The sequence below is a fragment of the Oncorhynchus mykiss genome, chromosome 2, assembly GCF_057628025.1.
Source record: "Oncorhynchus mykiss isolate SJ-2025 chromosome 2, ASM5762802v1, whole genome shotgun sequence".
NCBI classification, from domain to species: Eukaryota; Metazoa; Chordata; class Actinopteri; order Salmoniformes; family Salmonidae; genus Oncorhynchus; species Oncorhynchus mykiss.
The window spans coordinates 65,937,867-65,957,066 of NC_143023.1; the positions used below are offsets into that span (position 1 = coordinate 65,937,867).

Genomic DNA, 19,200 nt, shown 5'->3' on the forward strand with positions numbered 1-19,200 from the left:
TAAAATTAATTATAGATTTCTTGAGTTGTCTTAGATAAATGTAGAATATTTTGAGGAAGTGTATACTGACTACGGCGTCTCAAAATGGACAACCAGTACTATTGCCGCTTTTTCTCATTTTTCAAGCAACGGTCTTTTAAAGGAGTATGCGAGAACACTCGTTCAATTCAGCTAGCCGAGTTCAACTAAGTGCCAGCCAAACTGAAACATACTGACACATTAAGTGCTTGTGTGTTTAGGTCTGTGTTCAGAAATATTTAACTTTCATACATTCACAAGTGCAATACACCAAATTAAAGCTTAACTTCTTGTTAATCTACCCATCGTGTCTGATTTCAAAAAGGCTTTACAGCAAAAGCACACTGTATGATTATGTTAGGTCAGAGCCTAGTCACAAAAACACATACAGCCATTTTCCAGCCAAAGAGAGGAGTCACAAAAAGCAGAAATAGAGAAAATGAATTACTAACCTTTGATCTTCATCAGATGGCACTCATAGGACTTCATGTTACACAATACATGTATGTTTTGTTCGATAAAGTTCATATTTATATCCAAAAATTTCAGTTGTTTTCATTGGCGCGCTATGTTCAGTAATGTTGTGCCTCGAAAACATACGGCGAATTTGCAGAGAGCCACATCAATTTACAGAAATACTCATCATGAACTTTGATAAAAGATACAAGTATTATGCACCGAATTATAGATATACTTCTCCTTAATGCAACAGCTGTGTCAGATTTCAAAAGAGCTTGACGGAAAAAGCAAAACATACAATAATCTGAGTACGGCGCTCAGACACAAAAACAAGCCATACAGATACCTGCCATGTTGTGGAGTCAGTAAAAGTCAGAAATAGCGTTATAAATATTCACTTACCTTTGATGATCTTTATCAGAATGCACTCCCAGGAATCCCAGTTCCACAATAAATGTTTGTTTTAATTTATGTCCAAATACCTCCTTTTGTTAGCGCGTTTAGTTCACAAATCCAAACTCACGAGGCGCAGGCAAGTCCAGGCGAAAGTTCAGACAAAGTTCAAAAAGTTATATTACAGTTCGTAGAAACATGTCAAACGATGTATGGAATCAATATTTAGGATGTTTTTAACATCTTCAATAATGTTCCAACCGGAGAATTCCTTTGTCTTTAGAAATGCAATGGAAAGCAGGTCGCTCTCACGGGTGCGAGCGTGATCAGCTCATGGCCTTCTGCCAGACCTCTGGTTGAAACAGCTCTCATTCTCATCCCCTTCATAGTAGAAGCCTGAAACAACATTCTAAAGACTGTTGACATCTAGTGGAAGCCTTAGGAAGTGCAATATGACCACATATTCGATAGGTAATGAGTTGAAAAACTACAAACCTCAGATTTCCCACTTCCTAATTGGATTTTTCTCAGGTATTCGCCTGCTATATGAGTTTTGTTATACTCACAGACATCATTCAAACAGTTTTAGAATCTTCAGAGTGTTTTCTATCCAAATCTACTAATAATATGCATATATTAGCTTCTCAAATCAAATCAAATTTTATTTGTCACATACACATGGTTAGCAGATGTTAATGCGAGTGTAGCGAAACGCTTGTGCTTCTAGTTCCGACAATGCAGTAATAACAAGTAATCTAACTAACAATTCCAAAACTACTGTCTTGTACACAGTGTAAGGGGATAAAGAATATGTACATAAGGATATATGAATGAGTGATGGTACAGAGCAGCATAGGCAAGATACAGTAGATGGTATCGAGTACAGTATATACATATGAGATGAGTATGTAAACAAAGTGGCATAGTTAAAGTGGCTAGTGATACATGTATTACATAAGGATACAGTCGATGATATAGAGTACAGTATATACGTATGCATATGAGATGAATAATGTAGGGTAAGTAACATTATATAAGGTAGCATTGTTTAAAGTGGCTAGTGATATATTTACATCATTTCCCATCAATTCCCATTATTAAAGTGGCTGGAGTTGAGTCAGTGTCAGTGTGTTGGCAGCAGCCACTCAATGTTAGTGGTGGCTGTTTAACAGTCTGATGGCCTTGAGATAGAAGCTGTTTTTCAGTCTCTCGGTCCCAGCTTTGATGCACCTGTACTGACCTCGCCTTCTGGATGATAGCGGGGTGAACAGGCAGTGGCTCGGGTGGTCGATGTCCTTGATGATCTTTATGGCCTTCCTGTGACATCGGGTGGTGTAGGTGTCCTGGAGGGCAGGTAGTTTTCCCCCGGTGATGCGTTGTGCAGACCTCACTACCCTCTGGAGAGCCTTACGGTTGAGGGCGGAGCAGTTGCCGTACCAGGCGGTGATACAGCCCGCCAGGATGCTCTCGATTGTGCATCTGTAGAAGTTTGTGAGTGCTTTTGGTGACAAGCCGAATTTCTTCAGCCTCCTGAGGTTGAAGAGGCGCTGCTGCGCCTTTTTCACAATGCTGTCTGTGTGAGTGGACCAATTCAGTTTGTCTGTGATGTGTATGCCGAGGAACTTAAAACTTGCTACCCTCTCCACTACTGTTCCATCGATGTGGATAGGGGGGTGTTCCTTCTGCTGTTTCCTGAAGTCCACAATCATCTCCTTAGTTTTGTTGACGTTGAGTGTGAGGTTATTTTCCTGACACCACACTCCGAGGGCCCTCACCTCCTCCCTGTACCCTCACCTCCTCCCTGTCAAACTTGATGATTGAGTTAGAGGCGTGCGTGGCCACGCAGTCGTGGGTGATCAGGGAGTACAGGAGAGGGCTCAGAACGCACCCTTGTGGGGCCCCAGTGTTGAGGATCAGCGGGGAGGAGATGTTGTTGCCTACCCTCACCACCTGGGGGCGGCCCGTCAGGAAGTCCAGTACCCAGTTGCACAGGGCGGGGTCGAGACCCAGGGTCTCGAGCTTGATGACGAGCTTGGAGGGTACTATGGTGTTGAATGCCGAGCTGTAGTCGATGAACAGCATTCTCACATAGGTATTCCTCTTGTCCAGATGGGTTAGGGCAGTGTGCAGTTTGGTTGAGATTGCATCGTCTGTGGACCTATTTGGGCGGTAAGCAAATTGGAGTGGGTCTAGGGTGTCAGGTAGGGTGGAGGTGATATGGTCCTTGACTAGTCTCTCAAAGCACTTCATGATGATGGAAGTGAGTGCTACGTTGTAGTCGTTTAGCTGGTAGTCGTTTAGCTCAGTTACCTTAGCTTTCTTGGGAACAGGAACAATGGTGGCCCTCTTGAAGCATGTGGGAACAGCAGACTGGTATAGGGATTGATTGAATATGTCCGTAAACACACCGGCCAGCTGGTCTGTGCATGCTCTGAGGGCGCGGCTGGGGATGCCGTCTGGGCCTGCAGCCTTGCGAGGGTTAACACGTTTAAATGTCTTACTCACCTCGGCTGCAGTGAAGGAGAGACCACATGTTTTCTTTGCAGGCCGTGTCAGTGGCACTGTATTGTCCTCAAAGCGGGCAAAAAAGTTATTTAGTCTGCCTGGGAGCAGGACATCCTGGTCCGTGACTGGGCTGGATTTCTTCCTGTATTCCGTGATTGACTGTAGACCCTGCCACATGCCTCTTGTGTCTGAGCCGTTGAATTGAGATTCTACTTTGTCTCTGTACTGACGCTTAGCTTGTTTGATAGCCTTGCGGAGGGAATAGCTGCACTGTTTGTATTCGGTCATGTTACCAGACACCTTGCCCTGATTAAAAGCAGTGGTTCGCGCTTTCAGTTTCACGCGAATGCTGCCATCAATCCACGGTTTCTGGTTAGGGAATGTTTTAATCGTTGCTATGGGAACGACATCTTCAACGCACGTTCTAATGAACTCGCACACCGAATCAGCGTATTCGTCAATGTTGTTGTCTGACGCAATACGAAACATGTCCCAGTCCACGTGATGGAAGCAGTCTTGGAGTGTGGAGTCAGCTTGGTCGGACCAGCGTTGGACAGACCTCAGCGTGGGAGCCTCTTGTTTTAGTTTCTGTCTGTAGGCAGGGATCAACAAAATGGAGTCGTGGTCAGCTTTTCCGAAAGGGGGGCGGGGCAGGGCCTTATATGCGTCGCGGAAGTTAGAGTAACAATGATCCAAGGTCTTTCCACCCCTGGTTGCGCAATCGATATGCTGATAAAATTTACTTGTTTTCAGATTAGCCTTGTTAAAATCCCCAGCTACAATGAATGCAGCCTCCGGATAAATGGTTTCCAGTTTGCAAAGAGTCAAATAAAGTTCATTCAGAGCCATCGATGTGTCTGCTTGGGGGGGGATATATACGGCTGTGATTATAATCGAAGAGAATTCTCTTGGTAGATAATGCGGTCTACATTTGATTGTGAGGAATTCTAAATCAGGTGAACAGAAGGATTTGAGTTCCTGTATGTTTCTTTCATCACACCATGTCACGTTAGCCATAAGGCATACGCCCCCGCCCCTCTTCTTACCAGAAAGATGTTTGTTTCTGTCTGCGCGATGCGTGGAGAAACCCGTTGGCTGCACCGCCTCGGATAGAGTCTCTCCAGTGAGCCACGTTTCCGTGAAGCAAAGAACGTTACAGTCTCTGATGTCCCTCTGGAATGCTACCCTTGCTCGGATTTCATCAACCTTGTTGTCAAGAGACTGGACATTGGCAAGAAGAATGCTAGGGAGTGGTGCACGGTGTGCCCGTCTCCAGAGTCTGACCAGAAAACCGCCTTGTTTCCCTCTTTTTCGGAGTCGTTTTTTTGGGTCGCTGCATGGGATCCGCTCCGTTGTCCTGTTTGTAAGGACACAGGATTCGCGTCGCGAAAAACATATTCTTGGTCGTACTGATGGTGAGTTGACGCTGATCTTATATTCAGAAGTTCTTCTCGACTGTATGTAATGAAACCTAAGATGACCTGGGGTACTAATGTAAGAAATAACACGTAAAAAAACAAAAAACTGCATAGTTTCCTAGGAACGCGAAGCGAGGCGGCCATCTCTGTCGGCGCCTTGTGCAAAAATCTGAGTAGCAGGCAGTTTACTCTGGGCACGCTTTTCATCCGAACGTGAAAATGCTGCCCCCTTTCCCAAACAGGTTAAAACATCACATTGGAGGGGGTGTGGACCAGCAATCTGCATACACCTATTGACCTAAACCTAGTACCGTAGTCCTTATTCTGTCCCTGACTTCCTCCATCCTGCTCTGTGTATGACATGGTGACGCTGGACCCAGGTGCAGAGAAGAGACCAGACAAGGAATCCAAAGATAAACATAATACTGTACTGAGAAATGTTAGGCGCAGGATCACAGTACACTTGAAAAACAACAAACACTAAGTCAAAAACTCACACAGGAAACGAATGCACACGGTCAACAATTCAATCTTCTACAAAGGACAACAGAAAACACACCTCTAACTTCTTAGGGTTAGGCCCCTTTTTTCTCAATTTCCGCCTGAATAACGTGCCCAAAGTAAGCTGCCTGTTGCTCAGGCCCTGAAGCCAGGATATGCATATAATTGTGTAGAAATGTGTAGAAATGTTTAAATAAATGTGTAGAAATGTTAAAATAATGTGAAAATCCAAAGAATAACACCCCCAAAAAATTAGAAAGACCCTGCTCTTACAATAGAAAGTGTAAGGGCATACTGGAAATTATTCCTACGGCTTCCAGAGGGTGTCAGCAGTTTATGTTCAAGGTTTCAGGTTTGTAACTTCAAAAACGAGGAAGAAATATCAGTTTTAGTACAGGGAGACCGTCTTTGAAAATTTGTGTTTGCGTTCACCATGAAGAAAGGACGCACCTGCTAAAATCGGTTTCCTATTGAACATACTTCTTTCCGTAAGAAATATCATTGTTTGATTACATTTTAGGGTATCTAAGGAGTGAATAGAAACTTATTTTGACTTGTTGAAACAAAGTTTAGGGGTAGATTTTTGGATTCCTTTCTCTGCATGTTAAAAGATTTGATTACCCAAATCAATGTCGCCAACTAAACTGACTTTTTGGGATATAAAGAAGGATTTTATCTAACAAAACGACACTATATGTTATGGCTGGGACCCTTTGGAAGACAAGCCAGAGGAAGATTTTCAAAAAGTAAGTGAATATTTAATCGCTTTTTGTGAATTTATGAAACCTGTGCAGGTGGAAAAATATTTGTGGGGCGCCATCCTCAAACAATCGCATGGCATGCTTTCATTGTAATCACTACTGTAAATCGGACAGTGAGAGGTGCTGTGAGAGGTGCTGCCACAGCACCAAAGTTGTGTGTAAAACGCCTGTAAAAATTGCCAGACGGCTGCGACGGGGAAACTCATGGGGTGGCGCACAATTGGTCCAGCGTCGTCCTGGTTAGGGGGAAGGTTTGGCAGGCAGGGATGTCCTTGTCCCATCGCACTCTAGCGATTCAATTTGGCGGGCCGGGCACATGCACGCTGACATGGTCACCAGGTGTACGGTGTTTCCTCCGACACATTGGTGTGGCTGGCTTCCGGGTTAAACGGGCATTGTGTCAAGAAGCAGTGCGGCTTGGTTGGGTCGTGTTTCGGAGGACGCATGGCTCTCAATGTAGTTCTCATCATGTGTGTACCTCCTCGATGGTCCAACATCCCTGTCTGTTGTAGGGGGCAGTAGCTCTTTGGCTGCATCAGATTCACAACTGTCAGTGTCCATGCTAGCTGGGCTAACAACAAATGTAGAGTTACTGATGCTAGCATTGGATGTGCTCGTGAAAGCAGAACAACTTGTGTCTTTGACAGGTACAGGTATAGTACTGTTGGTAGTAGCAGTACTACAAGTAGAGCTGGTATGTGTCTCTATGGACGCGGGCCTTACTAAAGGACTGTTTGAAAATGTGAATTATTATTTTTGTATTTTTGTAAAACTGTTTTTAAAAATGTGAATCACATTTAACCTAACCCTGGGGGTAAGCGTACCCCAGTTTGGGAATACCTGATGTAGGCGAGCATGGCCCGATCGGTGTGGAACGAGGAGGACTGTAGCTCGGACAGAGTAACCCATTGCATCCTCCCGAGTGGCCGTCATACCGCTCGGGGGCTAGGATCTTGGGTTCCTGGTGCAGGTTCCCTGGAGGAACTACGGTAATGCCTGTAGCACTGGGGTGATGAGACTTGGGCATTGGCTCCTCCTGGGTTGGGGTTGGGTCATGGTTGGAGGGAATCGGTAAGTGCCCGGAGAATTGTTCTTGCTGCCGCCCAAGCAGTGCTCCTTGGTGGATTATAGCATTCTGGATCTGGGTGATCTCCGCTGGGTCCATGTTGAGACAGAAGCTTGCTGTGACGTGGTGAGGTTGGACCCAGGTGCAGAGAAGAGATCAGACGAGGAATCAATAGTTAAGGATAAACATAATACTGTACTGAGAAACGGTAGCCGCAGGATCTCAGTACACTTGAAAAACAACAAACAGTAAGTCTCAAAAACTCACACAGGAAACGAACACACACAGTAAACAATTCAAGGTTCTGCAAATTACAACAGAAAACACACCTCTTTTAACAGGGAAATCATAATGAGTAAATAGGACACACCTGAGTGACGTTAATGTCACTAGTACGGTCTCTGCCTCCCTCTGGTGAAAGGTGGAACCATGAACCTATAGCTTTCGCTTTCTTTCTCTCTGCCTTGATGTTACATGTTGTATCTCTGTATTCAGAGGCAGAGCCTAGAGGAAGTTGCTTGTCTGCTCAGACACTGCAACCACACAGCCAGCAACTCTGCGGTTAGTTATCGATACTGAGGTGAAGCACTTGGAGCCAAGCACAAACAAGTCTGTATTGCAGACGGCCTGGCCCCTGGTTTCTGTTGATGCTATATCTATATGCTGCTGCCCTCCTAGGTTGGCCTCCTGGACACAAGTCAGCTGTCCCTGTTGTGTTTCTGAGTGGGTGGAGTCCCTGGTCCTCATCCAGCTGTCAAACAACGTCCAGCCTGTTACCAAGAGGTGGCTCATCTCCCTGATCGAGGCATCCGAGCGAGACGGAGGTGAGAGGTCAGGTTAGCTAGGATCAGCACCAGGGCAGAGGTCTGACTGTTGTTCAATTGTTGTTCAATTGTTTGTTTCGTTCCAACTCAGTACTATTAAGTATTAACCAAATCTGATTTAGCTGATTCACCTGGGCTTGATGTCTCTAGTTTCAAAGTAGTTAACACACATCTAGTGACTGCTTTATTCACATGAGCTACGCCTGTTGAAATGTTGCACAGATCCCACTCTGAAATCTCACTCTGTTGCACAGATCCCACTCTGAACTCTCACTCTGTTGCACAGATCCCACTCTGAACTCTCACTCTGTTGCACAGATCCCACTCTGGATCTTTGATTTGCCCTGTAGAGTTATGTTCAACAATGTATAGAAATATTTTATATGTTCAATATTCATGTTTATATTTTTCAATATTCATAAATGTATGTAAGAAATGTGTTGTTAAAATCAAAATACTACTCATATTACAGAGCAAGTGGTAAAGCTTCATATGACACCGACGTACTGTTTGTTTGTGTTGTACTGTATTCTGTTTACCTCAGCATTTTCTGTCCTCTCTGTCATGATCTTGCTTAGCTAATCTGTTCTGCAGCATAGCAGAGCACCACCTCTGGCTGATCATTTCAGTGTTCTCTCTTGTCTTCTCTCACTCTCTGTGATCTGCATTTGTGAGTGATAAAGTACACCTTCCCTCTGCATGACCAGCAGAGACTGAATGACATCGGATGGTACTCTAGGAAGCCGATATGGAGACAGCCTGTCGCTAAACAACAACAACAACATGCAGTAAACACAAACACACACACACAAACATTTACTCCTTTGCCCTACTAAGGATCTCTCTCTTCATGTGAAGACGCAATCCAGTCTTATTTTGCAGGCACCTTACCGTTTTACTTCAGTTTTTGAGACTTCTACACCTGAGTCCTGGCTTCCTAGGCCTGGTCCTGACCTTTCTTCTGCTGGAGGTGGTTCAGGTGGTGGAGTGGTGACGGAGCAGGCGGGGGAAGATGACGGACCCTGTCAGCGGTCACATGTTACAGGCTGTGTTCAGCATCCTAGAATTAGGAATTAGAATACTAGAATGGACATGAACCTTCACTTTGACGGGACAAAGGTCCGACATTTTGTTCAGAGAGTTGGTTAAACATGATTTGCCAGTTCTGTGATAAAATATGTAAGTGATAATGCCAGAGAAGCACGTGTTTGGAGGATATATTGGCACGGGTGTTGTTAGGCCCGAGATAAAGTCGAAGGCCGGCTTATCAACATATTCAAATAATAACTGAAATTAAAAACATTATTTTGATGAATTTATTCATCCTATTCCATCCTTCTGCAAGATATAGTACCAGCACAAATCTAGGGTTGCTACCCAAGCCAGCTGGTCAGTCGTTCTGTCAGTTTGTTTGACAGAGACACGACCCAGTCCTTCAGTCTATTTGATCTGTATCTATGGACATTTGTTCTAAATGTCCTATTGCCATTATGGTTGGCAACGTTCTCATCCCTTGCTTGCTAGCTAGCCAACTACTGTACGGCTAACTTACAGTAATGTCAAAAAGTGCAGAATAACAGCAAAGTAGCTGCATTTGCGTTTGTTTAAGCTGTTTTCTAGTGACATTTATTTGGATACACGCGCCTCGATGGCATAGAAAATGTGCTCACTCGTCAGGACACTGTTTGTTCAGAGGAGCTAACCAACAACACAGTCACTACAACACAATCACTTCAAAATTAAGCAGTACAGATTGCAAACTAGCTGCACTTTGTTTTTCGTTTGACTTTTTTTCAATTCACCTTTCTTTGTATATATCCATAAAAATGATACCAGCTGATTCATGATAACGACTGGCTGAGAAAAGCTGCCTGCCTGTCTGTCTCGTCCCGACAGCTGGAGATCGAATTTGAATATTGAAACAATGTTGCAAATGTCGGATAGCCAGACATTAAGGTTTATACAAATCTCCGCTGTTGAAAACTAAATGTTAGTCTAAAAGAAATGTGAGATAATGTCTAGATGCTTTTTATAGTGGATATCAAGTTTATGAATTGCCTGGCTGGGCTGATGAGACAGTGGATTACACAGTCAAATGGAACCGAGTAAATAGGCATTTTAACATCATGGATTTAGCTGGTGGGACACGATCAATGAGGGCACTATCGAAAGTACGTATGCATAAATCATCAGATATATTTTTACGTGATTTGGAAAATAACATACAGTATACTTGGTTTTACTTGCATTAAGTACCTACAGTGACAAGAAAAAGTATGTGACCCTTTGGCATATACCTGGATTTCTGCATAAATTGATCATAAAATTTGATCGGATCTTCATCTAGTTCACAACAATAGACAAACACAGTCTGCTTAAACTAATAACACACAAACAATTACACATTTTCATGTCTTTATTGAACACACTGTGTAAACATTCACAGTGCAGGGTGGGGAAAGTATGTGAACCCTTGGATTTAATAAATGGTTGACCCTCCTTTGGCAGCAGTAACCTCAACCAAGCGTTTTCTGTATTTACGGATCAGACCTGCACAACGGTCAGGAGGATTTTTGGACTATTCCTCTTTACAAAACTGTTTCAGTTCAGCAATATTCTTGGGATGTCTGGTGTGAACTGGTCTCTTGAGGTCATGCCACAGCATCTCAATTGGGTTGAGGTCAGGACTCTGACTGGGCCACTCCAGAAGGTGTAATTTATTCTGTTGAAGCCATTCTGTTGTTGATTTAGTTCTGTGTTTTGGGTGGTAGTCCTGTTGCATCACCCAACTTCTGTTGCGCTTCAATTGGTGGACAGATAGCCTCCTGCAAAATGTCTTGATAAACTTGGTAATTCATTTTTCTGTCGATGATAGCAAGCTGTCCAGGCCCTGAGGCAGCCAAGCAGCCCCAAACCATGATGCTCCCTCCACCATACTTTACAGTTGGGGTGAGGTTTTGATGTTAGTGTGCTGTGCCTTTTTTTCTCCACACATAGTGTTGTGTGTTTCTACCAAACAATTCAACTGTAGTTTCATCTGTCTACAGAATATTTTGCCAGTAGCACTGTGGAACAATCAAGGTGCACTATTGCGAATTTCAGACGTGCAGCATAGTTTTATTTGGACAGCAGTGGCATTGTCTGTGGTGTCCTCCCATGAACACCATTCTTGTTTAGTGTTTTACGTATCGTAGATTCTTCAACAGAGATGTTAGCATGTTCCAGAGATTTCTGTAAGTCTTTAGCTGACACTCTAGGATTCTTCTTAACCTCATTGAACATTCTGCTCTGTGCTCTTGCACTGTGGACTGATGAACATCAAGGTTTTAAGAGATACTTCTGTAACCCTTTCCAGCTTCATGCAAGTCAACAATTCTTAACCTTAGGTCTTTTGAGATCTCTTTTGTTTGAGGCAGGGTTCACATCAGGCAATGCTTCTTGTGAATAGCAAACTCAAATTCTGTGAATGTTTTTATAGGGAAGGGCAGCTCTAACCAACATCTCCAATCTTTTCTCATTGATTGGACTCCAGGTTAGCTGACTCCTGACTCCAATTAGCTTTAAGAGAAGTCATTAGCCTAGGGGTTCACATACTTTTTCCAACCTGCACTGTGAATGTTTAAATTATGTATTCAATATAGACAACAAAAACACAATAATTTATGTGTTATTAGTTTAAGTACACTATGTTTGTCTATTGTTGTGACTGATAAAAATCAGATCAAATTTGATGACCAATTCATGCAGAAATCCAGGTAATTCCAAAGGGTTCACATGCTTTTAGTTACCACCTTATTTCAGTTCAACAAAGGCTTTCTGCAGGGCAATAAAGGCAGATTGGAGCTCTGACAGAGGCTGGTCAGCTGTGGGGGAAATATCAAACACAACAGTGTCATCTCCATACAGGTGAAAGTTTTTTTTTACAGATAAACCAATATTGTTAATGTAAACAGTGTAAAGAACCAGACCAGAGCTTTGTTATGTCCAGAAAACCTGATTTAACACCATCATTAAATACACACTGTTGTCACGACTGTCCTTGTGTGATCCAAATGGGCAGATCAGGTTTGTAATTAATAAACTTCCACCAGACCCCCTCTCACCCACAGAGTGGAGGGAACTGGTGTGGGTGGGTTTTGACACCTCACGCCCTGTCGTAAATTAAGGTAGAAGAAGACTCACTCCCTCCCTCTTTATATGTGCATAGGAATGTACCTTTGTTTCACAGACAGTTTTCCCGCCGAAACTCTAACGCGTTCAAAAGCGAATACTGGAACCATATTTCTAACATAAGAATGTGGGGAATGGTCAGAGATGATCTACATAAAACTAACGTCATTTTGGTTTTTATTTTGTGATGTCATTTTGTGATGTCCTTAACAACATCACAGAGATCAGAGCAGATGCGTACAACATTTGTAAACTCTTCCAGAAAAAACTTCTTAGCCCGTGTACAACATGAGAGTGTGGCAGGCCAGGTAGTATTAAGCGAAGATGTGAACAGAGAGGGAATTCTACTGCAAATGATCTATGTAGATAAATCTGGTAAATAAATAGATGTGAGCAACGTGCAGTGGTCAATGTTATTTCCTAATCAATGCCCATCTATGTCCCTATGCACATGTCTCTATTTGCTCCTGTCCTTGTATGTACCTGTAACCATATTACTGTATGCCTGTGTGTATGTTTCAGACAGCGTTTGAGGTTCTGGGCTTTGTCTCAGTCATGTCTAACTGCTGGCTGCTGCCTCCTCGGGTTAGGCAGTTCTGTCTGGAGGGAGGGATCAGCGGCAAGAACATCATACTCTTCACCTTCCTGGTGGAGGTACAGTATGAGGGAGGGGAGTTAGGTTTGGGGAGCCTTCCTGGTGGAGGTACAGTATGAGGGAGAGGAGTTAGGTTTGGGGAGCCTTCCTGGTCGAGGTACAGTATGAGGGAGGGAAGTTGGGTTTTGGGAGCCATCCTGGTGGAGGTACAGTATGAGGGAGGGAAGTTGGGTTTGGGGAGCCTTCCTGGTGGAGGTACAGTATGAGGGAGGGAAGTTGGGTTTGGGGAGCCATCCTGGTGGAGGTACAGTATGAGGGAGGGGAGTTGGGTTTGTGGAGCCATCCTGGTCGAGGTACAGTATGAGGGAGGGGAGTTAGGTTTGGGGAGCCATCCTGGTGGAGGTACAGTATGAGGGAGGGGAGTTGGGTTTGGGGAGCCTTCCTGGTGGAGGTACAGTATGAGGGAGGGGAGTTAGGTTTGGGGAGCCATCCTGGTGGAGGTACAGTATGTTGTTACTGTTCATCATCTGCCCAACTGACATAAGTGTGTGTGTTTGTCAGCATAAATCCAGTAGTTTAAAATTTTTTTCAGTTTGGTATAGAAGAGGGAAATTTGGAACGCATGTATATCAGGACAATGCCATATTGATCGATTTGGGACAAAAGCGTGAAAATTGACACACTTGTATAATTTTTCACGCTGTACAAAACCTGATATAGTGCCATTTCAGCAAAGCCCTGTGTAAGCATGTAGTGCCCCCTGGGACTATATAGACCCAACACAGTGGAAGCCATGACCCAAAACATCAATACAGGTAAATGCATTTTCACCATTGACCTATAGGAGGCGCTACAGGTCGAACCGGGACTTTGATTAAATTACATTTCATCAGGTTTTCTTCAGCGTGAAAAATTATACAAGTGTGCCAATTTTCATGCTTTTGTCCCAAATTGATCAATATGATATTGTCCAGATCCTGGTCAAGATGATTCTAGCCTTTATGATCCAAGACAAGCAAGACTGTGTGAGAATAAAGAGGGAACAGATTGAGATCCACTCTCTGCAAAAGGTCTTGAGCAGCAGCTGAGAGTGATCAGATTTAGTTTAATCGTTAATGATATAGAAAATCCCTGAATCTTATGGAACAATCAGCTCAATGACAAACATCTCCCTTTGACTCCTGCAGAAACTTTGAAGGTTGTGGAACCCCTGAGGGTGTTCGTGTTTCCCATCCAGTGCTGGTCTGGAGACTCTGGACCTGGGTGCTCATTAGAACCAGCTGCCACGACGAAGATGGTGATGATCCACAGACAAGTCTGGGAGCTGAGCCATGAGAGCCTGCTCTCCGCCCCAAGAAACTCTGTCAGTATCTCCCTCTGGAGGACTGCTTCAGTCATAACTAGAGTGGTCTCTCATGTCATGGGAGATACTAGAGAGAAGGCCAGGGACTAAAGGGAAACACAAAGAAGAAGAGCTAAGTTCATTGTGTTAATATAGCATTAGCATACTTTTTTTTTCATGTTGCATATAATTTTGTAAAATGTTCCCACAGTGTGCTCCATGTAATTCCCCATTATCAGTGTTACATTGTACGCTTAACTTCTAATAGGCACATCACAAACACAACGAGAGTACTTGATATCACATAATACAGTATATCTGTGCACTTCTACTTGAAGTTGACTATATTTTAAACATTTGGATTGATGAGCTTGTTGTTGGAATATTTGTAGGCCTATCTATTACATATGTATTATCAGTATCTTTTAAAAATGAAGATTTCAGAACTGATGCAGTGTTGGATGAATGTAGATAGCAAGGCTGATGGTTGTACTTGATTTAGTATAGTTTACTTTGCCATCAAAATGATTTGTACAGTATGCTCTTGTCAAAATGTACTGAAATCCACTTGGACTTTCATCTGACCTGCTAAAAAAAAGACAATGTTCCATGGCCGTTTCAGAGGAGTAATTATACATTGGTTTATCCTTACTATAGTACATATACCCCATTAAATCACATCACACACCATATCTCTGGTTTAATCCATTTTAATAAATAAATACAAAAATAAAGAAATCTCATTGAGACCTAGAATTGGATTGAATCCGTAGCGCCTAAAATCAGCGTTTAAAGGTGAAATCTGCCATTCAAACAACAAAGGCCACCCACCACTGATTTGGTAAACAGAGGAGGGATGGGGCTGGAGAAATGTAAGCGCTCTCAAATTCATAGACTGAACTATGGGTGCAAGGACTGACCAGCTCTGAGATTAAAATGATAGTTTTAACCATGTTTGGAGGCTATACAATGTTTGTTTACAAACAAAGAGGTGTAAAAGGTTCAAATATGTATTGTGATGGGGTACAACAGTTGAACTAAGCATTTATAAGTTATATTCTTCAAGAATGAGTGGGTATACCACCAATTTAAAAGTCCAAAAATGGACCTAGCACTCACAAATTGCCGTTTTAAATGCAATGCTTCCGCGGTAAACACTTCATATGTCGGCTCAATCGAAAATGACTTACAAATTTAAACCGTGCTACAACACTGATCTTCTGCACTACAAATTGAATCCAGCCCTATAGTCATAGTTTAAATCAGGTTCAATGGGCCGACAGACAGACAGACACTTCCCAGGTAAGGTGACTCCAGGCTAGGTGTGGAGGAGACAGCTGGTTGGCGGAGTGGAATGGAGACCCCCCCCCCCCCTCCAATGACAGAAGAGGAAAGGAGACAGGGGAGGTTGAAGTGTCCATATCATATGAATGTGTGACAGCTGAAGTTAGTGCTCTGTGTCCATCACTACACTCTTCTCTTCCACAACGAGGGGGATAAAAGTATGCCATTAATTCTGCTCTCATACAGTCCTCTGGGGATTCCACTGATGAGAAAGAACACAGCTTTCTGAGGACTCTCGTTCTATAAGATTTCTTCTTTGCATAATAGCTAGTTCGCATCTAGATTAGGATTTCTGATTTGATCAAGTGGTATCTCTTAATAGTATGTATAGGTGTACTCTCAGAACCATAGACAGACAGAATACATATATACACAAATCCCCAGGCAAGTCCAACAACAATATGCAGAGCCACGGTTTGTTTGTTTAACGGCCCAGAGTACACTGAGGCATATGTGGTAAATAATACAGATTTAAATACAGGGATTTAATGTACAGTATCTGTCATCACTCTCGAGACTGATTCATTCTGTCACACTTAGATACCACAAAATAATAGTTATTATCACGCACCTGTGGATATGTCCTACGACAAAGAAACTGTTGTCCGACAAAATAAAAGGGTTCAATAGCATTTGTAAGAATAACGATGAAAGATTTTTAAATAAAGTACATATACACACAAACAATCTGGAAGACCTGCATTTCCGTAGTCGATATCATATCCATTTTCAAAAGTCTCTTGTATTAAACCCTGTCCAACAATTGTTCACAGATTTTGCTCTCTCTGCATTAGTCAGTTTAGGTCCCAAACCTTACACCTTTCAGATTACCACTGACGTATCCAACCCCCAGCATTAAATGATACCATGCTTCCAGCTACATTGTCAATAGCATCAACCCTTTCATCATTCCGCTAGCTGAGCTAATGTAGACGGGCGGCTGAGGCAGGGAGTATAGCTGTCCCCTCTACAGCATGCATCATCTTCATGCTAGACATTACAATTATAGCACTGTCCTAGCAGGCCTCAGAGTGACAACATACCATACACTGAAATGGGCTCAGTTCGAGATAAGCTAGTGCAAAATGAAGAGCTACGATATAAGGGATTTTATAATAGCAATCAATGCAAAGCTATATACTATATAGTGATAGTCTAAGAAGACTACACAAAAAGCAGTTAATAAACTTCAGTACGTGGCAGCACAATAAGTTGAGTTATTTTCTCACAAAGGAAGCAGCAGTAGATGCTAAGTATAACGAGGTAAGGGCTACACAGATCTAACAAGAATTGTCTACAAAATGTCTGAGGTCACAGTAAGATAGTTCAGTTCAGGTCGGCTGCAGACTTCTAGTTCAGGTAGGATGCAGACTTCTAGTTCAGGCAGGACCCAGACTGCTCTGGTGTTTTGTGTTGAACTAGATGGATCGGTGACAGGCTCTGGCCTGGTGTGAGGCTGTCTTGAGGGGCCTGAGGACCCCTAGTTTGTGCCCCGTGGCCAGGCTATAAAGTGAGTGAGTGATGTGGGAGGTATAGGGAGGTAAAGCTACAGGTGGCCCCGCCTACAACACGTGGCAGCAGTTGTACTGGGCGAAGGGCAGGAGTTTCTCCTTGGAGGTGGGCTGGATGTTGAAGGACAAGGCCTTCTCACAGAGGGGGAACTGCAGTAGGCGGTCTCGCAAGTTCACGTTCTTCCCCTTCCCAGGATCCAGTCTGACTGCAGGGTCGGTCCCCGCCTCTCTGAGCCCAAGAGGGCCCTGTGGTGCAATATGGGATCTCTCCAACTGGAGCTCCTCCGGCATTTCTCCCTCAGACTCTCCTCCAGGCCCACCCACCTTGCGTGTCGTCTCCACTCCGTCAGGACCCAGGTCCACACAGTGGTTACGTGGCAGAGAGCGAGGTGAAGCGCTTGGAGTGGAACCCCCACCCTGCACCAGGAGCTTAGACTTGGACTCTGTGGTGTTGTTGTTGTTTTCAAGCATAGTGTCTTCCTCCCCTTCCATGATGTATGGGGTAGGAGGCTCTCGTTGCCCCCGACAACACTGCACCCGCCCTAGGCGAGACAGGCATGGAGGATGAGCTTTCGGAGTGAGTTGACTATCTACCACTGTCTGAATCAGGTTTTCTAAACCATTGATTGGCTGGTCTGCAGTCGCATGACTACCTAGCCTCAGTGGGTCACATGACATATCCTCTTCCTCCATGGGCTTCTCCTCTGACTCCACTGTACCCTGTTCCTGTCTGGCTGCTACCTCGTCAGACTCCGTATCTTTGTTGTGGCTGGAAACCTTGTCCTGCTGTTCCCTGTCCCCCTCCCTCCTCTTTGTGTCCAGTGCTTCCTTCACTGAGGTGCCCAACAGGCCTGTTTCCTCTCCCTGACCTGGCACTACTCTGACTGGGTGCCTCTGTGGAGCCTCTGGAGCTGAGAACATGGGACTTGACTGTTCTGTAGACCCAGTGGTTGATACCAAGCCTACTATGTGAGGCAGTGCTTGAATATTATGAAGTCCAACATGTGGTTTGCTTGCCTCTTCCTCCTCCTCTTCTTCTTCCTCATCCTCTTCGCAGATCAGCTGCAGGGCTCCCAGGCTTTTGACCTGCAGGGGTTCATCAGGGGGTGGGGGGTGCAGGGTGAGCCCCGGGCAGGGCCCTGTGCTGTACTCAGGGAAGGGGCTCTCTGTGCGACTTGGCTGTGGCTGGAGCAAAAGGGGCCTGTGGGCCAGGAAGTCCCCAGACTCTGACACCCCTCGGCGGGGACAGCCAGGCAGCAGTCCATGGAGCACCCTCTGCTCCAGATCCAGAGGCTCAGACAGTGGCCTCCTGTAGAAGAGAGAGGGACATTAGTAGTGTTCATGATCCGTTAGTGGCCTAGTATGTATGGTGACTGTCAGGGACGTGAATAGGTCTTACTGGAGTTGTGGTGGCTCAGCCCATGCGCTGTCGACTTTGGGCATCTCGCTGGGCTGCTCCTGCTTGTCTCTCAGGATGCGCTCCCCCAGCAGGTAATACGTGGCTGTGATGTGGTTGTATCGGTCTGCCTCTAGAGCCCTGGGTGCAACACAATGATTGGTATACACTTAAAATAAAATAATTAACTATCAAAATCAACTACATCCATAACACATATCACCAAGCTCCCTTGCTTGAAAAACTTACAGATCTGTGGCAGGGTACAAAGGAAGAGGATAGGGATTGAGAGAGAGAGAATATGGGAAGGAGAGGGAGATGTAGAGATGTCCTCACTCTTGGATGGCGTCGCGGTCTGCAATGTTGCCACTGGTCATGGCCTGGAGGATGACCTCGTGTTCCTCTGGGGACAGGCTACGGTGGGAGGTGAGGGGGGCGGCACTGTGTCCCGCGGGCGAGGGGTCGACCCCTAGCAGCCAGGGGTGGTTCTCGATCTCCTGCAGGGAGGCACGGCTAGATGGATCCCTCTGCAGCATATGGGAGATCAGACTGAGAGAGTGAGAGAGAGAGAATTAATCTTCTATGGACCAGATACTATATATAAATATCTCCTTTTGGAACACCGGTACAAGTGAGTGAAGTTCTCATGTACACTGATTCAGTAATTGACAGGCAAAGCACATAACCCCATATATCTATGATAGGAGAGGGAATGAGATCAAACTGTCTATCTCATAGTTAATCAATATTTATGAGTGCCTGCAGACCTCAGACAGTCTTTAGGTGCACCCATGCAGGGCCAGGCAGATAATTTGCTGAGAAGCATGGCATAGTCTGACTCTTGGCATCATCATGCAGGCTCTGAGACAGGATGGGGACTTTGTATTTCTCTCCTAT

General features: G+C 44.4%; 2 protein-coding genes across 5 annotated transcripts in view; one reads left to right on the forward strand and one right to left on the reverse strand.

The window, feature by feature from the left end:
* Positions 1 to 14,742, forward strand: part of LOC110494008 (anoctamin-10) — a 53,774-nt gene extending 39,032 nt beyond the window's left edge. The window contains exons 11-12 of one of the 2 annotated variants that reach the window (XM_036953407.2): positions 12,638 to 12,769; positions 13,898 to 14,742. In XM_036953407.2, the coding sequence (XP_036809302.2) occupies positions 12,638 to 12,769; positions 13,898 to 13,906 (141 nt within the window). In that variant the 3' untranslated portion in view covers positions 13,907 to 14,742. Of the gene's footprint in view, positions 1 to 12,637; positions 12,917 to 13,897 lie in introns of those variants that run through there. The other variant, XM_036953395.2, reaches the window with a different exon arrangement.
* A 4-nt stretch (positions 14,743 to 14,746) lies between these two features.
* The window catches only part of LOC110494015 (SNF related kinase b), a 40,526-nt gene continuing 36,072 nt past the window's right edge, over positions 14,747 to 19,200 (reverse strand). For all 3 annotated transcript variants that reach the window (XM_021568680.3, XM_090205178.1, XM_090205174.1), the window contains 3 exons: positions 18,640 to 18,852; positions 18,307 to 18,444; positions 14,747 to 18,216 (listed from right to left, as the gene is read on the reverse strand). In XM_021568680.3, the coding sequence (XP_021424355.3) occupies positions 16,959 to 18,216; positions 18,307 to 18,444; positions 18,640 to 18,852 (1,609 nt within the window). In that variant the 3' untranslated portion in view covers positions 14,747 to 16,958. The remainder of the gene's footprint in view (positions 18,217 to 18,306; positions 18,445 to 18,639; positions 18,853 to 19,200) is intronic.